The 24,061-nt window shown below is 33.8% G+C and overlaps 1 protein-coding gene across 1 annotated transcript; it reads right to left on the bottom strand.

The window, feature by feature from the left end:
* Window positions 1-608: 608 nt before the first annotated feature.
* On the bottom strand, window positions 609-20,956 carry LOC129234659 (U33-theraphotoxin-Cg1c-like). The gene is made up of 4 exons (XM_054868698.1): window positions 20,884-20,956; window positions 10,123-10,225; window positions 8,676-8,740; window positions 609-831 (listed from the first exon to the last, which is right to left on the bottom strand). The coding sequence occupies exons 1-4, from the start codon at window positions 20,932-20,934 to the stop codon at window positions 736-738; spliced, it is 315 nt and encodes a 104-aa protein (XP_054724673.1). The 5' UTR covers window positions 20,935-20,956; the 3' UTR covers window positions 609-735.
* Window positions 20,957-24,061: the final 3,105 nt, after the last annotated feature.

Raw genomic sequence — 24,061 nt, 5'->3', positions numbered from 1 at the left:
GAGCCGTTTCTAGAAAAAATAACTCCAATGAGTAGGGTCCTGTCTCAGTTCGTGATTGCGAAAAACATATTTTGAATTCAAAATTTCAGAATTCAAATTAATTTTTTTTTATTTTTAAATTAATACTTATTACTTTTTACCAAAGTTTTGAACTTTGCCATTAACGTCACCGATAAGCGATATGTTTCAAACTTTACGCTGTTGAAATCAAAGAATTTTGTTCAGTCAAGCAAATGTAATGAATTGGATTTTTGAAATAATTTGCCATAGCAGGTCAAGTATGCTCTAAACCTTACACGATAAAAACACCGACAAGAAGTTGTTTAAATATACAGCAGATAATTTATGAGCTAAGATTTTAGGGTGTGAGCAAATGTTAACCTTTGCTCAGATAGGATCATGTGTTGAAATTGAAAACAATTTCCTAATTATGCTTTCCTGTAAAAAAAAGTCTTTGATTTTGAAGAAGTGCAATATTGTATGTATATGTATCCTTACATATGTGATATAAAATCTTTATACTGTAGTCTGTAACGATATCTCTTTCTCATTAATATTTGGCCCCCCTGATAATGCATACCCACTTGTACGTCAATATATTTTCTCATGCTTATGTTTTATTCTTCAAATACATCAAAATATTTAAAAGTATGCAATCAAATATGTTTATTTCCCTGAAACACAGTTGAATTTGCTTCAGATTGTTGATTCTTGTCGTTTCTCGGTAATTTATCTTCATTTTCCACCGATATCTGTATTCAGTTCCGGAGTAGTTGTCATAGCACCCTGAGTTGTCTCTGAGCTCGTGCATCTTCTTACGTTGTCTCCAGTCTAGAAAGTGATTGAGAAAGTTTTTATAGTATTTGGCGTATTTTATATATTTGGTCCTTTTAGATTATAAAGGCTTTATGAATGCCTTTGTGTGTCTACTAAATGTCTTGAATGACGGATTTTAAGTACTCCTAACATTCATCGATTATAAAGGTATTTTATCAAAATTTATGAATGGCAGTTGATTTTTTTAATCTTTACTAACAATAAAGCTGAAAGTCTGTGTCTGGATGTCTGGATCTCTGTGACTCACATAGCGCCTAGACTGTTCGGCCGATTTTCTTGAAATTTGGCACAGAATTAGTTTGTAGCATCGGGGTGTGCACCTCGAAGCGATTTTTCGGAAATTCGATTTTGTCCTTTTTCTATTAATTCTAATTTAAAGAACATTTTACAGAGCAAATCATCATAACATGGACGAGTACATGAACATAGCATATTGGAAAGAAATTCATCATCCATTATTTGTAAATATACAGGAGAACCAAATGACCTTTTAATTTTCTATTACGGGCAAAGTCGTGCGTGTACCGCAAGTGTATAATAAACCTAAATGGAGTTGTTTCCTTCAGTCAAAAGTGTACTTTTTGTCACTGACATTGATAGAATAAGCAAAAAAAAAAAAAAAAAAAAAAAAAAAATACGGACTTAGAAAATACTTTTATTTTCCCAACAATTATTTTTTAATTTTTTTTTACTTTCCGATTTTTAAACAAGGCGTGGTCTTGATGATGTCACAAATGATGATGCTCTTTGGCGCATCTTTCTATCGCGTTTCCACGTTATGATAATCAAGAAGCGAATTAAAATTGCGCTCTACGCCAGTGCTGCCAGATTGGGGGAATTTTCCCCATTTTGGGGAAATCTGGTGCTCTCTGGGGAAATGGGTTTTGAGGGGGATTCTTTGAGGAAAAAATTTTTTCTCGGGAAAAACCTGGGGGGAAAAAACTTCGGGATTTTTTTTTTTTTTTTTTTGTATTTAAATTCGCGTCTTGACATCTGTTAGTTATATTGTTTGTATCAAACAGCGTTGGTTTAGCTTTGCTCAATTTTATGGAATTCGCATTTTGCATTATGTGGAATATTATGCTATGGAATTTGCATTAGTAGTTCTGCGTGAGTAACTAGTTGATACGTGAAACAGGCAAAAATAAGTCTGATGAAGAATGTTCTTGGATAAATATTTACAAAAATCATAGTTTAAATGTACATACAGAAGCAGAATAGTAAATGCGAGTAGAAAAAAAATATTGGTCTTTTTCTTATCTCTCGGTTAGGCGCTTGTATTAATGACTAGTGGCACCCGCACGGCTTTGCCCGTAGTAGAAAATTAAAAGGTGTTTTTGTTCCCCTGTATATTTACAAATAATGCATGATGAATTTCTCGCCAATGCCCGCGTTACGGTTCCACATTATGATAACTTGGTAATTTAGTCGTCCATCTTATGATAATTTTGCTCGGGAAAATGTTCTTAAAATTGGAATAGAAAAAGAACAAAATCGAATTTTCAAAAAATCGCTTAAAGGTGCACACCTCCATACTACAAACTAATTCTTTGCCAAATTTCATGAAAATTGGTCTAACGGTCTAGGTGTTATGCGCGTCACAGAGATCCTGACAGAGAGAGAGAGAGATCCGGACAGAGAGACTTTCAGCTTTATTATTAGTAAAGATAAAAAAAGATTAAAAAAAAACAAAAAAAAAAACAAAAATGGGGGAAAAAAAGTTAGGGAATTTTATAAGAAAATTTGGCTATTTGGGGAAAAAAAAATTTCAAGAGACAAAAATATCAGAGGAAAACGATTCATTTTATGAAAATATTAGTGAAAAAATAATTTTTTAATTTGGGGAATTTTGATAGAAAACATCCTTTTGGGGAAAAAGTTGGAAGGGAATTGGGGAAATCTGGATTTGACCATCTGGCAACACTGCTCTACTCTTGCTATCAACCTTATCATTGCCAATACACGTGAATAAAGATGAGAATTAAATATTTTATTCTGTGAATGGCAACACTGAATGGCATTTCATCATTTGTGATGTCATCAGTAGAAACGTTAAACGATGAAAGAGCACCGATTTAAGTAATTTTATTAAACAAATTATTCAAAAAATGTTCAGATCCTATGCTTTTAACCTTTTACCTGCCAATGATCCCAAATGGGAACATTTTTTCGTGAATTTTTTTAGTAACCTAGTTATTTGTTTAGACTTGTCATATTTCCTGAAATGACACATAACAGTATGAATTTATTTTAGGTGTTTTTAATTTTTAAAGAACGTTTAACCTTTATCTTGAAATTAAAGTCAAATTTATTGAATTTCTGAACTTAGAATTTGTCTAAGATTTTCTGTCTCTGCTTTTAAAGAAAAAAATGTAAAAAATATTTTATTGGCGTTATTTAGTATCCAGAGGACATATATTTTATTTCAACTTTACAAAATATTTCCAAGTATTATTTCTTGTTAGTTATTTCCGTAAGAACCGACACGTTCCCATTTGGGAACATCGGCGTTTAGAGTATAGTATTTGAGGGGGATTTTCGTCAATCGCGGAATTTGAGTGTGATTCCTCTTTATTTCAAATACTTTGTTGTGGAAGATCTGTTTTGTGTTGCATACACGTGTTCTGTTCTTTCATTCACGAACAGACATCTGTATCAATCATCTTGCCCTTCACACCACTATTCTATTGTAAATATGACCTTCACATCCGCCTTCATGCACTCTCGCTATTATAAATAAATCGCGTTTTCGGGGTTGGAATTTTTGTTTTCTATCCTATTCACTTTCTAAGAATTGTACGTGTTTCACCCTTTTGAAATGTATCTCGTGACGGACATTTAAGTAAAGATAAGGGCCGTTTATGAACTTTGACCAGTCTCATTTCATCATTTCATTTCACTACTCGACTCACGTGCGTTCTGTTTCTTTTACCGAGTCTCATACATACCAACGATTTTGTTTTTAGACTCAGAATAATGTAGTTTTAATCTATTTAGTGTTTTTGAATTATAATTCCGTATAAACAGCCATCTAGAGATGCCTCGCAAGTTTTTAACGTTAGAAGCTGCGTTAGATTATTTCCACAGCTTATCCGACAGCGAACTTGATGACGAACACGAGCATGATCTTTGTATTTTGTCACCTGATGAAGACGCGAGTTTGAGTGACATATAAACAATGAAGCCTTAAATGAAGTTTTTCCTCAAGATGTCTGTGGCCAGGTTTAATTGATGTTTAGCGATGAAGATAGAGGTTCAAATAGTTCAGATGACCAGCTTCACAATTCAGGAGATCAAAAGGGAAGCACAACCTCATGCTCGGCTCCAAAAGCAAAGAAGCGGAAAAAAGAACCCTATCCCAGGTGGAAAAATTATGCAAAGTTTTCCGGGGGAAAAACTCGAAAAATTGACTGAAAGGTTCCCCGAGCTTCAGGCAATGAATCCTCTGCAGTTATTTTTCAAAATATTTCCTCTGGATTATATGCAACATCTAGTTGATATCATATTAACTCTCAGATGAAGGTGTCAAGCAGACCTGAAACTTAATCACATCTTCCTGTTCTGAATAGAAAAACAGATAACCATTATCTTGTCCCCTTCACTCAGAGACGTTGCACGGTTCGTCAGAAGAACGTGCGAAAGCGGGCATTGAAGGTGAAAAGAGTCTCCGTTCATCTTGCTTCACCCAATACCATAGACAATAAGGAAGAAAAAGTGTAATTCAGAAGAGAAAAGTATAATAGTGTGTAAAATAAACAAAACTATTCATATTTTTTCATTCATTTCGAAGTAATAAAGTTTCGAGATCAATCCTCCCGTTTACTTCATTCCAAATGCCGATGTTCCCAAATGGGAACATCCTGAAAACCCTATTTAGAAATTTTTTTTTCGCCAAAACATGTTTAGGTTAGTTATACTAGAGGTAAATTGAGACATTTAAGCAAAAAATTAAATTTAAAAATTAAAAATTTGAATTACGGCATTTAAAATCTTGGCCTTTCAGAAAAAAATACTTTTAAAATTTTGGAAACGACCCCATTGTAACGATCGTTAAACAAGAGACTGAAGAAAAAATTCTGAAAAATTCTTATGCAGCCGCAGTGCCTTTGATTTGATGCAGCTGCATAAGAATTTTGGGATAACAATTGGTTTTTGATGTCTAACGTATCTTAAATGTAACGACAAAAATGAGATTGAAGAGCGTTTACATTTTTTACTAATCAATGTTGAAACAGTATGATTTATATAACAAAGGCAACTACCAAATTTTAGATTGCAGCGGTAAACAAATGTTGTAAAGAATCAAAAGTCAGAGAAAGTTTAATTTTTGTTATTCAACGATTATGAAACATAAACACAATTCCAAAAAGCCAAAAAAGATTTTTGCTCTGCAGTAATAAGCAATGAAGTAATGCAGTTTTCAAAATCGACCAGATAACACGATTGATTTGTTAGAGGAAAATCTGTAGGAGTTAGAACGTGGTTAATTGGTGTTGCAAAAAGTTGGTAGTTACTGTTGTCTTTGGGAAAACTCCAGGAATTGTCCAAAAAATTTACTTAAATGAAAATTCCATTGATGGTTTTATATGTTTTGCTGAATATTTTCAACGTTAATCTTCTGAATGCGATAATTGCTAGTTGATTCGAAGTTTTCTAAAAAAAATCATGCTACAGAAAATATGACAGCCCTTTGAAAAATCAACTGAATTACTTAAATGACTGTTTTTATTGGTTTGCAATTAAATGTCTAAGATTAATATGGATGTTTAATTTTAATTTTCTCATAATTTGAAGTTAGATGACTTTTCATAAGCATCTAATGATGTAAGAAATTATTGGATATTTTTACTAGATAAATTATTTTTAAATACCGTGCAAAGAGCAATCATTTTTTACTTACCAAAATTAGAAGGAAAAAAAAAAAACTACGTCAATTAGGGTTGCTTCATCTTGTACTTAATTTTTATTGTGCAGCACTCTGTTATTAACTTTTAAGAAGTTAGTAGAAAATCTTATACTCACGTATCAGGTCATTCGTACAAAATCTTGTTACTCATGTACTAGGTCTATTACTAATGTGATTCGTTTGCTGTGTTTTTTTAGCCTACTTTCCCAGTAAAAGTCAGAAAAAGAAGAAAAAAGCATGAAAGAAGGCTTTTAATGCATCTTAAAAATATCGCAAAAAACAAAAAAAAGTCAAAAATAAATAAAATAATTAAATAAATATTGAAAAATTAAAAATTGGAAAGTAGGGTATTGAGATGGGGAAAAATGTCTGTCGGTCTGTCTGTCCCCCCCCCTAATAACTTTTGAATGAATAGTCCGATTCGAACAAACTTTTTTTTGTTCGAAAGATTTCGGCAAGGACACTTCATTCCCATATTTCACTTTTTGATTTGAACTATTTTTTGTTCAATTTTGAACAGTTCAAAAAAACTTAACATTAGCGCCTACGGGGAAATTCAAGGCAATTCCGAGCTGTGAGACGAATTTGCTTCAAACAAACTTCGTAGGAAAAAGCTTTTGATGAAAAACTTGTATAAAAAATATCTTTTTGATTTGAACAATTTTCCGTTCAATTTTGAACAGTTCAAATCCCTTAACATTAGCGCCTACGGGGAAACTGAAAGTCAATGTAGATTCCGTACTTAAAGGCGGATTTTTTTCAAACAAATTTTGTTGGAAATAGCTCTTGACGCCAAACTTCAGACTTCGACTCCGAGAATTTAGGGGCACTTGACTCCGACTCCGACTCCTATGCCCGACAATTAATCGGACTCCGACTCCCGACTTCGACTCTGACTTCGTAGCCTTGCCAAAAATTTATACACGGAGGACAAATGACTGACTCCGATTCTTAGATATTCGACTCCTCTTTTACCCCAAAATGAGATTGACTCCGACTCCGCAGCTATGGTTTTGACTGTGAAATAATTATTGTTGATTTGACTTGTTTTATTCGCAACTCCAACGAACTATAGGGGGCACTGCAGTCACTGTCTAATGGCCGACTTAAAAACTAAAACAAACGCATGTGGTAACGAAGAAAATGCTAAAAGTGTTGTGATTTTTGTTCGTATGTATGATGTTTTTCGCTTTATTCTTTTTAAATTAATTTTCTAAGTCTTGTGGATATTCTGGCCCACGTAGAAAGAAATGAGAATTCAAGAAGCATTACTAAACGTCAAAGATTAATGCAAACTACTTAATTCGTAGTTCTAAGCAGCTATTTCCACGATGTTGAATTCGATATTTATCAATTCTTGATAAAACTAAATAATAATTGTGGCCTGACAAGAACAACAATTAATGCTAGAAAATTCAATATGACATTACAAATTATTATCGAAAGAAGATGATACCTTTTTGCCTTGCTTGGCTAGCGCTTATTGTTTTGCATTTGTTGCTGAGTTATTTCTCTCGAATTCTCGAATCGGTTAATTTAAAATTTTTCTGTTTCGATTTTTCTAATTTCTGAGTTACGATTTAATTATGTCAAGTTATGCAAATCATCTACAGAATTCTTACGGATATATGGTAGTAGTTTTCTTTTCAGTTGATTGACCATTATTTCTTTTTACTTATCGAATTCTGTAATCTTACTACCATTTTATTCCACTCATGATAAAAATTAAAAATGGTCTAACTAAAAACGCGAAATCTCGCCAAGGCTACTTTGCTCGCACAATACTAAAACTATAACCCTAAACAAATTTGGCGAAACCTTTCAGCTGAGAATAAAAGGAATAAAGTAAATTCTTTCTCGGTGAAACATTTTTCATTTTGTTCTACGATAATATATTCAAGAAAATATTTTGCATACCGTCCATTCCAACTAAATGCTGCTGTAAAAGATGGTTAGTTAAATTAATTTAAGATTAAAAAAAACTCATATTCTTACAAATTCATACAAAAAAATGAAATTTTTTACCTTGTATAACGTTATCCAAGTTTGTTAATCCAGTTTTCGTTTTCACCATTTTCAATCAACTCATATTTTAGAAGGAAATAAGGAAAACTAACATTATTTTGAGAAGCTCGAGAATACTACTAAGGGACGAATTAATTTCTGTAGCTGAAAGCAAACTAAGACTCATCGATTGCGTTAATAAATACTCAGAACAAACTTTTTAAACTGCCTGTGTTTACGTCAACAGACACACGTGGAACGCAACGTGGCAATGTTTTAGTTTCATCGGCAGTTTTGTAAATCACCGCAATCAAATTCGAGCGCTGGAGTTCCGAATTCAGTTTTCGGCGAATAGTCATTTATGTTTCTATATAAAGATATGCGCAGACGACTTTTTTTTTTCTTTTTTTTGACAATGAAAATTATTTCTTTGAGTTGACATTTTATTGTTTATATTTATTTTGGTAAGCGCATTAATTCATTTCAAAAGTTGTTTTTGGCAACAGGGGAAAAATAAACGATTTTTTTTTTGATATGATGTATTTATTTTAATGAGCTTATTAATTTTAATTAATATTTTTTCGTTTTGAAAGCTGTTAAAGATTTTTTTTAATGGAAAAAAAAGTGTATTAGCTGCTTTGTTTAAAAGTTGCTGCTTTTTTTTTTTTTTTTTTTTTTACGCATTTAATTTTTTTAAGTTGAGTGAGAAATATTTTATTCCTAGAAATCAGCTTAAAGTATTTTTAAAATATGTTTGAAAAAATTTGCGATTTTAGCTATTTTTGAGAATATTGATGAGGGTACTAGAAAGTAGTATGGATGTACGGGAAAGTAGGCTCGTCTAGTTCTAGACAGAACTTCTTGTTTTTAATGATTGGATTTCTTACCCACAGAACTAAAGAAAGAAGTGAAATGCTAGAAAACTTACACATTCAAGGCCTGCACTGCATGGGCAAACTGGCAATTCACGACCTTCCATACCACAAACTCCCCCTGAAGTAAAGAGAAAATACATTTGAATAAAAAGCGTAAAGACTCATATCACACTAAGCAGAAAAAAAAATGCAGAAAAATATTCTCACTACCAATTTGTTTATTAGAATGTATAACAGCGGTGAACAAAATATTGCATCACTTGCAAAGAATCACATTTTAAATGTTTTCTCGAGACATAAGAGAACAATTGTTTCGTAACTTTCATCACATAAAAGGTATGCTTCAGCTGACAAGTTTTAATAAAAATTACATCACCCATGCATTTAGGGGAACAAATTGAAGAACAGAAAACGTTTTTTTGAACATACCTCATCGTAAATCCTTCATCGTTTCATGTTTTATATTTTCGACTATTCTGGCACCTATCCATTCGATTAACAGTGAAAAAAATTGGTTCCAATTCAACAAGGTTGAAACTTTGAAATTAGCAACTAAGTCTCCAGATCATAGCCTAATAGACAAACTTATGGAAGGACTTGGCAAGACGAGAAGTTCAGTACGCGTATTGTTTATCATTTCTGTGCATGAAAAACTGAATAACACAAACTAAGGATTTATTTTCAAATATTTTCTATATTTGCATCAATATTTACTTTATAAACGAACTGAAATAGTCCATACCAAAATGCATGTAATTGATACTCGGATCGCTGATAAACGTAAAAACTAGACTGTAACGATATTTTTAATTCACGCATTATCTTACAGGCGGAGGATACCCTCCCCCAGTCAGTAACCCTCCCCCAAACTCCCCCCTATCGTAGTGAAAACACTACAAAATTATGCTGATTTTGTAAAACATCTCACGCAAAAACTTCAAGAATTTCTAAATTAGGAATAAGAGCAATAATGAAAGTGCCGTTTTCGTGATGATCCCACGACACAATACAGTGTTATTACGTATTTAAAATCTGTTAACTTTCAATTCTACATTGGTATACCCTTATGGTCAAAAGATCTTAAAATTTGTAATTAGAGGACTGCCCTCAACAACCTCCACTTCTGACCTGCTTGAAAAACTTACCGCTCAAGGTTTTAAAATTAACAAGGTAGCACAACTTAAAAGGACAAAACCCCACTCCCTCTTTTCCAGGTCCAACTCTTCCATTCCAAATATTCGGCCGCTTTTTCGGAATTACAAAGTATTTTGAACACAAAAATTTCTGTCAAAAAATATCATAATCGTAAATCTATTCTGCAATGTTATGCCTGCCAAGGGTTTAACCACCTGGCAGAGAATTGCTTCAGGCAGGTCAGATGTTGTGTGGTGTGCGGTGAAGCACACAACAAAGTAGATTGCCCTAACAGGCAAAATCAGGAAAAATCTTGTTAAGCAAACTGCGGGGAAAACCATGATATTTCACTTTAAAAAGTCTTACCTTCTGTAGTTAAAGGCCTGCAAAATCTGTTTCTTATGCAGCATTGATCTTCGGTGCATCTTCTGCGACCACATTTCTGTTGGGCCTCAACAGCAAGAACGACCTGAATGGGGAAATGAAGTATTTAAGCTTCTTGGTATTTGATAGGTTTAACGGAAATAAGAGAAATTTAAACTTAAACATTATTTTCATCTTTTTCAGGTTGGTTTTTCCAAATATCGTTCGAAGATGATATCTAATCAGCCCCTTAGCAAATTTTTCACATGGCATGGCGATCAATTATATATTTCAATTGTCTTGCAGAACTAGCTGTCCGATATTTCAATGTGAATTAGCGAACAATCTTTAAAAATTCTGACGCAATTTTAATGAACGCTAGACTAATGGGAGCTACACTACAGCAGCTAGTTCGTTTTACTTTCTTCTTTATCTAATATATGGAAGAAAATATTGGATTCGTGAAAATTTCCGAATTTCGAATTTTGACGGATTTGAACGTTTTGAAGTTTGCTGAGTCCGTTTCGACCATTTTTGGAAAATGTCTGTCTTGTCCATTAATTTTATAAAAATACATAAAAATAGTTACTTACAATAGGAAAAAATCGATCGCTATAAATGATGAAAAAAAGATGGCGCAATATACGAAATATAAGTGAAATAAGTATGAAAAATACGCAAAAGCACATTTTTTGAGCAAAATGCTCAAATAATAAATTGCTGAATATTTAAGATATGCTTAAAACGACGAGGGGTGGGAGGGGGGGGGTCACCCACTTATTTTGGAGTAACTCACAACATTAAACTTCGGCCTCATTTTTTTAGTACAGAACCGCTACCACCAACGCCTCGGGAGAGTTTCTGAATCTACTTCAGCACTTCCGAAGAAAAAGTTCAAAAGTCCCTTTTATTTCCGAATTATGCAACCATTTAAAAGTCTTTAATCAATTTCTTACATTAATGCTCTAAACTCTTCCTAAACAATAGATAAAGTTTGAAAAAAAAATCACTAATTTTATAAATGATCGTAGTTTTAAATAACGCGAAAGCACAACTAGAGTTTAATTTCAGAAATAGAGGGAGGGGGAGGGGGGGGCACGGAAGTGTTCTCGGAAATACAAAAAATAGCTGTAAAAAATTGAGTTCAAAATAATCATAAGCATTAGGCAGAAAAACCCTTTCAAAATTTGCACCCGAGTTTGTTTTGAAGTGCAGTGGCGGATTTTAAATATAACAAATGTTTCAAATGCGCGAGAGGCCCCATAACCATAGGGGCACTGTACGAGTTACAAAAATGCTTATGATAAATGTTTTACAACTTCCGTGATAGAGAAAGAGGACCCCAAAATGTATTTCGAGGGACCTAAAACTTGTAACTCCGCCGAAGCGATACAGAAAAGACTGCATTACTGTGATTCATATTACAAATAACGAAAAATTAAACTAGTATGTTGTGGCCATCACGAAACTTTCTTCTATATTTTTCCTTTTTCTGATCCCTCCCCATGCTTGACGAGGAAGCAATATTCCCAACAAAACAAAATTACACATGCAAAAACTTGACGACCATCCCAATGTCTGAATTATTGCAAAAGCAAAGCAAAGAGCGAAAATTGAAAGTTATTTTAAAAGCCTTGCTTGAATTAATTACAAATATTTTATTTTTTAACAAACATAAGTTGGCAACAGTTAAAAATTTTAAATCATTGAGATAATATTTCCGATCATTTCCATACAATTAAAATCACGAGAAATACGCAGACGACAATCTATTACGATTTATCTTTCTTATTGTTGCATTAATAAAGCTATTTTTATTCGCTAAAAAAATTATGATAATAAAAATAAATCAGCACCTCTTGGCGCGATTGGCGCCAAAGTTGAACCAAAGCCTGTTTACATATGGATTCACATATATTCCAAATTTCAACCAGAACGTAGCATTACTTCTTGAGATAGGGCACTCACAATGGAAAAAAAGAACGGGCGATTGCGCTACCCCCTTTTTAGCTGTTGGCACCAAAATAAAATCAGCTTTTATACCCACTAAGGGCTACTTGCCGATAAATTTTTCTTTCATTCCGTTCATTATTTCTTGAGATACAGCAGTCACAATTGACGACAAAAAACGTTCTATAACTCAATCCTCGTTTGAGCTATCGACACCAAAATTGAATCAGAACCTGTTCCTGTTAGTGGCAACATATGGACCAAATTTTGTTTAATTCCGCCAGTTACTTCCTGAGGAATAGCAAGCACGCGTAACTCAAAAAACGTCCCATTGCTCCACCCCCCTTGGAGGAATTCGCGCCAAAAACCAATGGGCACAATTTCACATAGGGGCATATATGTGTGCCAAATTTCGTTCAATTTCATGCGGTTGTTTTTGCTGTAGAGCGGCCACAAAAAACTGGTCACACACAGACGTGACACACATACACACACACACATACCCACACACACATACACAGACAGACAGACATTTTCCAAAAATAGTCGAAATGGACTCAGCACACCTCAAAACGTTCAAATCCGTCAAAATTCGAAATTCGAAAATTTTCACGAATCCAATACTTTCTTCTATATATTAGATATATAGAAGAAAGTAAAAATACCATCGGTTCAACGGGAATCTAACAAAATGATACAAAACCCGGTTTCGCCATCTCATATTTGTTTCCATGATCTCCAATTCAGCAATATATCGCCAAATGATCGTCAGTCTGAGACGCTATATTAGTTTTGCATTGAAATAAGTAATGTAGACCGGGGCACGTTTACATATTGGACAAATTTACGCAGTGCCCTTTTTCGAAAACGAGTTATAACTGGAGAGCCAACAATCATATCAGATTGATGCTGCTCCCTAAAAAATACTCTCACAAGTTTTTATGCACCAGTCGAACTTTGGTTTAGCATGCGTTTAGGAAAATATGTTTTCTACCAAGTCGAGTAAATTTTATGTTGAACGTTTTGAAGCTTATTGTGAATAAATAATAGTTAAGAACAAATAAATGTATAAAAATGAGCAAAATTTTATCATTTTCTGCGAATTATATTTGTGTGGACAGAAAAGTTATTAAATTTTGTTGCACATTAAAAACAAATCAAAACTTGCCGTCGGGGCACATTTACGAACGTTCTTAATGTGTTTTACTTCTAAACGGGCCTCGGACGCTTTATTCGCTCTATACTGTTTCAAACCTTTAGTACATTTTCAGGTTATTTAATTTTAAAAATAACCATTCATTTTAAATTAAGTAAAAGATTCGTATCTTATAGCTTACAATCATAGAGTGATGTCTTCATGCTTGTTCAGTTTTAAATTTATACACTATTCAGCCTCTGATACATTTTCTTTATTTTAAAGATGGTAAGACATTATGTTCAAACAGAAACACGTTAGATGCCAAAATAATGAAAAGGCTTATCAAAAAAATTGTATTTTCCCCAGTAAGCGTTCCACATCATCACATATGGACTACCCGAACTGAGAACATTTGAAAAAGTTGGACCAAAGCTTTGGAACCAGGAAAGAAATAAAAAGAGGATGCTCTCAGTCCTGATACTCCGATTAAAGAAGCCCTCAGACAAGAGCAGTTAGAAGCAACAAAGAAAAGAAACAAAATGGGCGAAACAAAACAAAAAAGAGAAATTACCTTAAAGTTTATAAGTTTCTATTGAAGCAGAAATAGAAGAAGAGAAAAGTAAAAAGAGGGAAAAAGTAAAAAGAAGAAAAAAGTATTAAAGAAAAAAGAATCAAACCGAAACCTGCGACAGTGGAAAAGTTAGTACACTCGGTAAAAAGGAAATTAGTGAACGGTTCTGTTTACGAAATGGAGAATTGCACTTGCATTAAAGCACTTAATCGAAAAAAGGATAAGACAGGGTTCAACGTCTTAGATGTCAAAACGCAGTCCCATGACACGTATGCGAAAAGAAGTACTTTATTTTTGTTAGTAAAATCTAACAGTGATGAAGAAGATGACTAAATAGTTTCTGCTTTAATTAGCAATAAGTCCTATGATTTAAGTTTAGCCTATAAAATGATCTTTAATTAATTATTTGTGTTTTTCTTATTTTTAAAGTGTTTTATGATAAATAAAATATTTAAATTTGGTTAAATATCTATTTCACTTACTATTTGGTATCATTTTTAATATGCGTAAACTCATCCGACTTGGACTTTAAAAAAAACATTTTTTCCACGGTTAGAATCACAAGCTGAGCAACAACTGAATATACTGAATATACAAATTTTGAATTCATTAATCGCTTCATGTAACCACAAAGTCTAAAATCTCCTAGGTTCAAACATAAAAATTAGAAAATTCATTGAAAAAAATCCTCGTAAATGTGCTCCGGTCTACCCTAATTAATAGCAGCAAAAAATGAGTAAATTGGCTTTATAGAACACCTGATCGAAAGCAAAAAGGGAAGTGCACAACTGGAACGTACGCACACCCCACATGCGAAAATTTAACCTTCTACAGCTTACCATTTTTACTTTCTTCTATATCTAATATATAGAAGAAAGTATTGGATTCGTGCAAATTTTCGAATTTCGAACTTTGACGGATTCGAACGTTTTGAGGTGTGCTGAGTCCGTTTCGACTATTTTTACTTTCTTCTATATCTAAGATATAGAAGAAAGTATTGGATTCGTGCAAATTTTCGAATTTCGAATTTTGACGGATTTGAACGTTTTGAGGTGTGCTGAGTCCATTTCGACTATTTTTGGAAAATGTCTGTCTGTCTGTGTGTGTGTATGTGTGTGTGTGTGTATGTGTGTGTGTGTGTATGTGTGTGTGTGTATGTGTGTGTATGTGTGTGTGTGTATGTGTGTGTGTATGTGTGTGTGTGTGTATGTGTGTGTGTGTGTGTATGTGTGTGTGTGTATGTGTGTGTGTGTGTGTATGTGTGTGAGTGTATGTGTGTGTGTCACGTCTGTGTGTGACCAGTTTTTTGTGGCCGCTCTACAGCTAAAACTACCTCATGAAATCGAACGAAATTTGGTGCACATATGAGCCCCTATGTGAACTTGTGCCCATTGGTTTTTGGCGCGAATTCCTCCAAAGGGAGTGGAGCAATGGGATGTTTTTTGAGTTACGCGTGCTTGCTATTCCTCAGGAAGTAACTGGCGGAATCAAACAAAATTTGGTCCATATGTTGCCATTAACAGGAGCAGGTGCTGATTCAATTTTGGTGTCGATAGCTCAAACGAGGATTGAGTTATAGAACGTTTTTTGTCGTCAATTGTGACTGCTGTATCTCAAGAAATAATGAACGGAATGAAAGAAAAATTTATCGACAAGTAGCCCCTAGAGGGTATAAGTGCTGATTCTATTTTGGTGTCATTAGCTGAAAAAGGGGTGGCGTAATCTATTGTTCTTTTTTTTATTGTGAGTGCCGTATCTCAAGAAGTAATGCTGCGTTCTATATGAAATTTGGAGTAAATATGAATCCATGTGTAAACAGGCGTTGGTTCAATTTTGGCGCCAATCGCTCCATGGGGGGCTATTTTTTTATTATTATTTGTGTGACTAAAAATAGCTTTAAAATTGCAACAATGAGAAAGATAAATCGTAATATACTGTCGTCTGCGTTTATCTCGTGATTTTAATTGTATGGAAGTGATCGGAAATATTATCTCAATGATTTAAAATTGTTAACTGTTGCCATCTTGTGTTTATTAACAAATAAATTTTTGTATTTATTTCAAGCAAGGCTTTTAAAATAATTTTAAATTTTCATTCTTTGCTTTGCTTTTGAGATAAATCAGGGATTGCGATGGTCGTCAAGTTTTGGCATATGTAATTTTGTGTTTGTTGGGAATATTGCTTCCTCGTTAAGCATGGGGAGGTATCAGAATTATAAGAAAGGTATAGAAGAAAGTTTCGTGATGGCCACAACATACTAGTTGGAAAATGTCTGTCTGTCTGTGTGTGTATGTGTGTCACATCTGTGTGTGACCAGTTTTTTGTGGCCGCTCTACAGCAAAAACTACCGCATGAAATTGAACGAAATTTGGTTCACATATGTGCCCCTATGTGAACTTGTGCCCATTGGTTTTTGGTGCGAATTCCTCCAAGGGGGGTGGAGCAACGGGACGTTTTTTGAGTTACGCGTGCTTGCTATTCCTCAGGAAGTAACTGGCAGAATCAAACAAAATTTGGTCCATATGTTGCCCCTAACAGGAGCAGGTGCTGATTCAATTTTCGTGTCAATAGCTCAAACGGGGGATGAGTTTTAGAACGTTTTTTGTCGTCAATTGTGACTGCTGTATCTCAAGAAATAACGAACGGAATCAAACAAAAATTTTTTGACAAGTAGCCCTTAGTGGGTATAAGAGCTGATTTTATTTTGGTGTCAACGGCTAAAAAGGGGGGTAGCGCAATCGCCCGTTCTTTTTTTTCCATTGTGAGTGCCCTATCTCAAGAAGTAATGCTACGTTCTGGTTGAAATTTGGAATATATGTGAATCCATACGTAAACAGGCTTTGGTTCAATTTTGACTCCATCGCTCCAAGACTCCTCGCCATGACTCCTCGCATCCAATCGCTCCAAGAGGTGTTGATTTTTTTTTTGTTTTTTTATTTTTGCGAATAAAAATAGTTTTATTAATGCAACAATTCGGAACTCCAGCGCTCGAATACGCTACCTTGCGGTGATTTATAAAACTGCGAATGCAACTAAAACTTTGCCACGTTGCGTTCCATGTGTGTCTGTTGACGTTAACACAGGCAGTTTGTTCTGAGTATTTATTAACGCAATCGATGTGTCTTAGTTTGCTTTCAGCTACAGAAATTAATTCGTCCCTTAGTAGTATTCTCGAGCTCCTCAAAATAATGTTAGTTTTCATTATTTCCTTAATAATAGGTGAAAGCGAAAATTCTGGATTAACAAACTTGGATAACGTTCTACAAGGTAAAAATTTTTATTGTTTTGTATGAATTTGTAAGAATATGGGAGTTTTTTTAATCTTAAATTAATTAAATTTACCATATTTTACAGCAGCATTTAGTTGGAATGGACAGTATGCAAAATATTTTCTTGAATATATTATCGTAGAACAAAATGAATAACCGAGAAAGAATTTACTTTATTCCTTTTATTCTCAGCTGAAAGGTATCGCCAAATTTGTTTAGGGTTATAATTTTGGCATTGTGCGAGCAAAGTAGCCTTGGCGAGATTTCGCGTTTTTAGTTAAACCATTTTCAATTTTTATCATGAGTGGAATAAAATGGTAGTAAGATTACAGAATTCGATAAGTAAAAAGAAACAATTGTCAATCAACTGAAAAGAAAACTACCACCATATATCCGTGAGAATTTTGTTGATGATTTGCATAACATGACACAATTAAATCGTAACTCAGAAATTAGAAAAATCGAAACAGAAAATTTTTAAATTAACCGATTCGGGAATTCAAGAGAAATAACTCAGCTACAAATGGAAAACAAGCGCTAGCCAAAGCAAAGCAAAGAAGTATCATCTTCTTTTGGTAATAATTTGTAATGTCATATTAAATTTTCTAGCATTAATTGTTATTCTTGTCAGGCCACAATTATTATTTAGTTTTATCAAGAATTGATAAATATCGAATTCAACATCGTGAAAATGGCTGCTTAGAACTACGAACTACGTACTTTGCATTAATGTTTGACGTTTAGTAATGCTTCTTGAATTCTCATTTCTTTCTACGTGGGTCAGAATATCAACAAGACTTTGAAAATTAATTTAAAAATAATAAAACGAAACAATCATACGTACGAACAAAAATCACAACACTTTTAGCATTTTCTTCGTTACCATGTGCGTTTGTTTTAGTTTTCAATTCCGCCATTAGACAGTGACTTCAGTGCCCCCTATAGTTCGTTGGAGTTGCGAATAAGAAAGATAAATCGTAATAGATTGTCGTCTGCGTATTTTTCGTGATTTTAATTGTATGGAAATGATCAGAAATATTATCTCAATGATTTAAAATTTTTAACTGTTGCCATCTTATGTTTGTTAATAAATAAAATATTTGTAATTAATTCAAGTAAGGCTTTTAAAGTAACTTTCAATTTTCGCTCTTTGTTTTGTTTTTACAATAATTCAGACATTGGGATGGTCGTCAAGTTTTTGCATGTTTAATTTTGTTTTTGTTAGGAATATTGCTTCCTCGTCAAGCATGGGAAGGGATCAGAAAAAGGAAAAATATAGAAGAAAGTTTCGTGATGGCCACAACGTACTAGTTGTGTTATGACTTATGAGAGATACATACGTAATATCCAGCCGCAAGAAACAACGCAATAATTAACTTGTTTGGTACCTGAATGCAGAATTAAAAACTCTTTCAGGGGTGACTAAAATGCAAATTCATACTGAAATTTAAGCAAACAATTTTATATGAAAACAATAACTTTCTTTACTTTGCACTAAAAAGTAAAAAACCAAAGGTTTTTTTTTTTTTTTCTTTTTCGAAAATATCGGCCAATTCCTTCGGTTTTTCGACGTTTTTTAAAGCCGATGGGCAGATGTTTCCTGCAAGTTAGCATCGGCCGCCGATGCCGATGGCTAAATTGTTGAACCATCGGCGCCCAAGCATCGGTCGAGTCCTACATATGGATTCACATTTATTCCAAATTTCATCCAGAACGTAGCATTACTTCTTGAGATATGACACTCACAATGAAAAAAAAAAAAGAATATTCGATTGCACCACCCCCTTTTCAGCTGTTGACACCAAAATAAAATCAGCTCTTATACCCTCTAAAAGGGTACTTGTCGATAAATTTTTTTTTTGATTCTGTTTGTTATTTCTTGAGAAACAGCAGTCACAATTGACGAAAAAAACGTTCTATAACTCAACCCCCGTTTGAGATGTTGATATCAAAATTGAATCAGCACCTGTTCCTGTTAGGGGCAACATTTGGACCAAATTTTGTTTGATTCCGCCAGTTACTTCCTGGGTAATAGCAAGCACGCATAACTCAAGAAACGTCCCATTGCTCCACCTCCTTTAAAGGAATTCGCGCCAAAAACCAATGGGCTCAAGTTCACATAGGGGCACACATGTGTACCAAATTTCGTTCAATTTCATGCGGTAGTTTTGCTGTAGAGCGGCCACAAAAAACTGGTCACACACATACGTGACTCACACACGGACACACACACACACACAGACAGACATTTTCCAAAAATGGTCGAAATGGACTCAGCACACCTCAAAACGTTCGAATCCATCAAAATTCGAAAATTTGCACGAATCCAATACTTTCTTCTATATATTAGATATAAAAGAAAGTAAAAAACGTTATTATTCGGATTCTATCTAACATGGAAGTTTCAAACAGACTCAGAAAAAATCTATCAGACGCAGAAAAAAAAATCTTTATTTTGGTAATAAATTTTTAAATATGTTTTCACTGAGAAAATCGCGGAAAACCGTTTTGAGAGTTTTAATTAATATCTTCGTTAATTAATTTCATCCGAAGACGCAACCTAGCTAAGAACACTCTCGATCAACTCTCCTTTCGAACAAGGTTTTTTTTTTTTTTTTTTCAAAATTGGTCCATCCATTTAGGCCGGTTTAGGCCCTAGAGTGCCACGGACAGACACACAGATATGTCAAACTTATAACCCCCTTTCTTTGTGTGTCGGGGTTAAAAATACCGCCAAAGTTAAAAATGTGACACATCACATACCTGTATAGATGAAAAGTACTAAATTAGTAAATACAGTAGACCATCGTTTTACGCGGGGGTTACGTTCCTCGAAAATGCCGCGTAAATCGAAACCACGTAAATTGAGTCCTAATACTAGCGTTAAAATAGAGGGTTTGGTTCCGTATAGATAATAAAATACTTCATTCTATTGATGACTAATTGTGTTATAAGTTTACATAAATTAATTTCTTGTTCTGTTTATAAAGCGGAGCTGGCTATGATAGTCTTTTGGCAGTCAAAAAGAATTTTTATCTGTAATTCTTTGCAGAGCATTAACGCATCCATGATCAATTGCGTCATTTCCATGATAGAATCTTCCTTCACTAACAAGTCAGAAAGATCATTTCTATTGTCTAGGAATAGCTTAAAATTTTCAATGTGAACGTTTTGCTTGTGCGTTGCCGACATCGGTGTCCTCGTTGCTTTTGTCCGCCTAAAAGCTCTTCTTCCAGTGCGTACTGAACTGAGTGAGTTTAATAACTTTACTTCTTGAAAGAGCTATGAAACCAATCGAATAAAATGTCTCCAGTGGTCCAAGCTCGATTATTAGCATGCCAAAATGCAGTTGATTACGCGTAATCTGCAATCTTTAGGAGTTTGGATTTTGAAAGAAGGGAAAATTTTATCTGTTTGCATTGCCGCATCCGCGTAAAACCGAAACTCATCCGCGTAAAATAAAATAAAGGTGTTGAATCTTAAATCGCGTATAATCGAAACCGCGTAAAATGAACCCGCGTAAAACGAGTATTTACTGTAGTCTTGATTTATATATTATTATTTGCTGAGGTAAAAATTTTAAATTTCAGGAACTTGGAGGTAGTCTCTCAATCAAAGAATAATTTCAAAATCGGTTCAGAACTACGATGTAACACAGGTACACACAAAGACACGTCAAACGTATAACCTTATTTCCATTAAACCTCGACGCAAGGTGTAGGCTGACAAATCTAAAGATAAAATATGTCTTTAGGTTATTGTTTACGAATAAAAAAATATCTTTTTTTCACGGTACTATATTAAAAAGAAATAATAGAAACCAAAACTTTATTTACCAAAATGGCCATCAAGAAAGCTGCAACAAGTGAGTTCATTTTAAGTCTCATAAAATAAGCTGATGTTCTTAGTTCGTTTACCATTTCTTTTTATAGTCATCATTCTGATTATCACACAGATGTTTCTTTATTACACTGTTGATAATTTTGACTAGCAATCATTACTTAAGTTGTTCATTTCCGCTTAATTAAACATTCTTTTGTTCATGCACACCTCTACGATGAGACGTAGGTAGTGTGTTGTACTCTTATTGTTGTTTCCCAGATGTCTTGCCTTTCGAAATACTCTGAAACTCGATTGATAACAGTGTTTCTTTTTCCAGAAATTTCGTCTGAGTTACATTTAACGTTGTGTAAACACAGTATTAAGTTCAAATGTTTATGATTTTCCAGCTAATCTGTTGCTTTGAAATGTTCCACATCTGTTTGAAACTAATTCGCAACTCCGGCGCTCGAATACGCTACCTTGCGGTGATTTACAAAACTGCCGAAAAAACTAAAACATTGCCACTTTGCGTTCCATGTGTGTCTGTTGACGTAAACACAGGCAGTTTGTTAGAAGTATTTGTTAACGCATTCAATGTGTCTTAGATTGCTTTCAGCAACAGAAATTGTTTCGTCCCCTAATGGTATTCTCAATCTTCTCAAAATAATGTTAGTTTTCATTATTTCCCTCTAAAAAGGGTGATGATTGTCTTAAATGGCGAAAGCGTAGACACAAGAAAACGCTGGGTTAACAAACTTCGCATTTGCTCTGTTCGATGCATTTTTCTTTTCTCTTTTTTTGAAAGAGGATAACGATATACCAGGTAAGTTTTTTTTAAATTGTTTTGTGTGAATTTGTAAGAATATGGATTTTATTTTAAAAATCTTAAGTTCGAAAGAAGGATTTGATAACATTAGCAGAAGAATTAGGGCTTTCATCTCCGCCTAGTTTAAAAATAATTTATTTAACCAACCTAATTTTACTGCAGCATTTAGTTGGAATGGGCAGTATGCAAAATATTTTCTTGAATATATTATCGTAGAGCGAAATGAAAAATGTTTAACGCTGAGAATTTTCCTCGCCAAAATAGTGAGATTATAGTTTATGGTTATAGTTTTAGTATTGTGCGAGCAAAGATCATTTGGCGAGATTTTGCATGTCAGTTAAACCATATTTATTTTTTATCATGAGTGGAATAAAATGGTAGAAAGATTACAGAATTTGATAAGTTTAAAGAAACAATGTTAGATCAATTGAAAAGAAAACTACCACTATATATCCGTGAGAATGTTGTTGATGATTTGCATGGCATGACATAATTAAATCATAACGCAGAAATTAGAAAAATTTAAAATTAACCGATTCGGCAATTTGAGAAAAATAACTCAGCTACAAATTCAGAACAATTAGCGCTAGCCAAGCAAGGCAAAGAAGTATCATCTTCTTTTGATAATAATTCGTAATGTCATATAATTAAATTATCTAGCATTAGTTGTTCTTCTTATCAGGCCACAATTATTATTTAGTTTTATTAAGAATTGATAAATATCGAATTCAACATCGTTGAAATGGCTGCTTAGAACTACGAACTACGTAATTTGCATTAATTTTTGACGTTTAGTAATGCTTCTTGAATTCTCATTTCTTTTTATACGTGGGCCAGAATATTCACAAGACTTTGACAATTAATTTGAAAAGAATAAAGCGAAAAAAATCATGCATACGAACAAAATTTACTAGGCTTATGATCATTTACGCTACGGCGTGTGTTTGTTTCACCCTTTTCATCCGCCATTAGAAGGTGGCTGCAGTGCCCCCTATAGTTTGCTGGAGTTGCGAATAGTGCAGTAGAAAAAGGCCAAAAACCACCTTGGGGTCAAAAAAATTGCAACAGAAATGATTCTCATGGTAAAGGGTAGGTAATACACTACTAATGAACATACTAAAAATATACATCCGTACTGTTGGGACAAATGCGTTTTTTGGCCGCCATCTTGAAAATCCATGAAAAAATTTAAAAATTAAAAAAAATCATGCGCCGTATCAAATGAATGGAAATTTCATGCTGAAAAGGAACATCATATGGAATTCTTAAAGTGAAGTGAAGATGCGAAGAGTATACATCTATATTGTAGTGAAAAATGCTTTTTTTCTTTTTTTGGTAGCCATCTTGAAAAAACCATGATTCTTTTTTTTTTAATCGTGGGTTGTATGAAATGAAAGGAAATTTCATTTTGAATGCGAATATGAAATGCAGCGTTGCCAGATGGTCAAATCCAGATTTCCCCAATTCCCTTCCAATTTTTCCCCAAAAAACGATGTTTTCTACCGAAATTCCTCAAGTTCAAAAATTATTTTCCACTAATATTTTCAGAAAATGAATCGACTTCCTCTAATATTTTTGTCTCTTGAAAAAAAAAATTTCCCCCAAAAAACCAAATTTTCTTATAAAATTTCCTAACTTTTTTTTTCTTCCCATTTTCGCTTTTTTTTGGGGGGGGGGGGGTCTTCATCTTTATCTTTCTTTATCTGTACTAATAATAAAGCTGAAAGTCTCTCTGTCTGGATATCTCTCTGTTGCATGTAGCTGCTGCTGTTTGTAGCATGGGGGTGTGCACCTTTGGGCGATTTTTCGAAAATTCGATTTTGTTCTTTTTCTATTCCAATTTTAAGAAAATTTTCATGAGCAAAATTATCATAAGATGGACGAGTAAATTGCCAAGCTATCATAACATGGAACCGTAACGTGGGCAAGCCATTTGGCGAGAAATTCATCATGCATTATTTGTAAATATACAGGAGAACCAAAAGACCTTTTAATTTTCTACTACGGGCAAAGCCATGCGGGTGCCACTAGTCTTAAATACAAGCGCCTGACCGAAGTATAAGGAATAGCCAAATGTTTTTTTTTTCTACTTGCATTTACTACTCTGCTTTTGTATTTACATTTAAACTATGATTTTTGTATATATTTATCCAAGAACATCTTCATCACACTTATGTTTACCCGTTTCACGTATCAACTAGTTACTCACGCAGAACATTAATGCGAATTCCGTAGCATAATATTCCACATAATGCGAAATGCGAATGCCATAAAGTTGAGCAAAGTTAAACCAACGCTGTTTGATACAAACAATGTAACTACTACTTCTTGACGCAAATCTAAATACGAAAAAAATTCTTTTTTCC

Source organism: Uloborus diversus, chromosome 1 (assembly GCF_026930045.1).
Source record: "Uloborus diversus isolate 005 chromosome 1, Udiv.v.3.1, whole genome shotgun sequence".
Taxonomy (NCBI): Eukaryota; Metazoa; Arthropoda; class Arachnida; order Araneae; family Uloboridae; genus Uloborus; species Uloborus diversus.
The sequence above is the reverse complement of the archived record's forward strand: the minus strand, read 5'-3'. Positions and strand labels throughout refer to the sequence as shown.

Excerpts from the sequence above, each read along its gene's own strand:
- LOC129234659 (XM_054868698.1), bottom strand. The coding sequence starts at position 20,934 with ATGAGACTTAAAATGAACTCACTTGTTGCAGCTTTCTTGATGGCCATT. Across the intron at positions 10,226-20,883 it reads CTTTCTTGATGGCCATTTTG|GTCGTTCTTGCTGTTGAGGC; the intron begins GTAAATAAAGTT and ends TTCCCCATTCAG. Across the intron at positions 8,741-10,122 it reads CAGGCCTTTAACTACAGAAG|GGGGAGTTTGTGGTATGGAA; the intron begins GTAAGACTTTTT and ends TCTTTACTTCAG.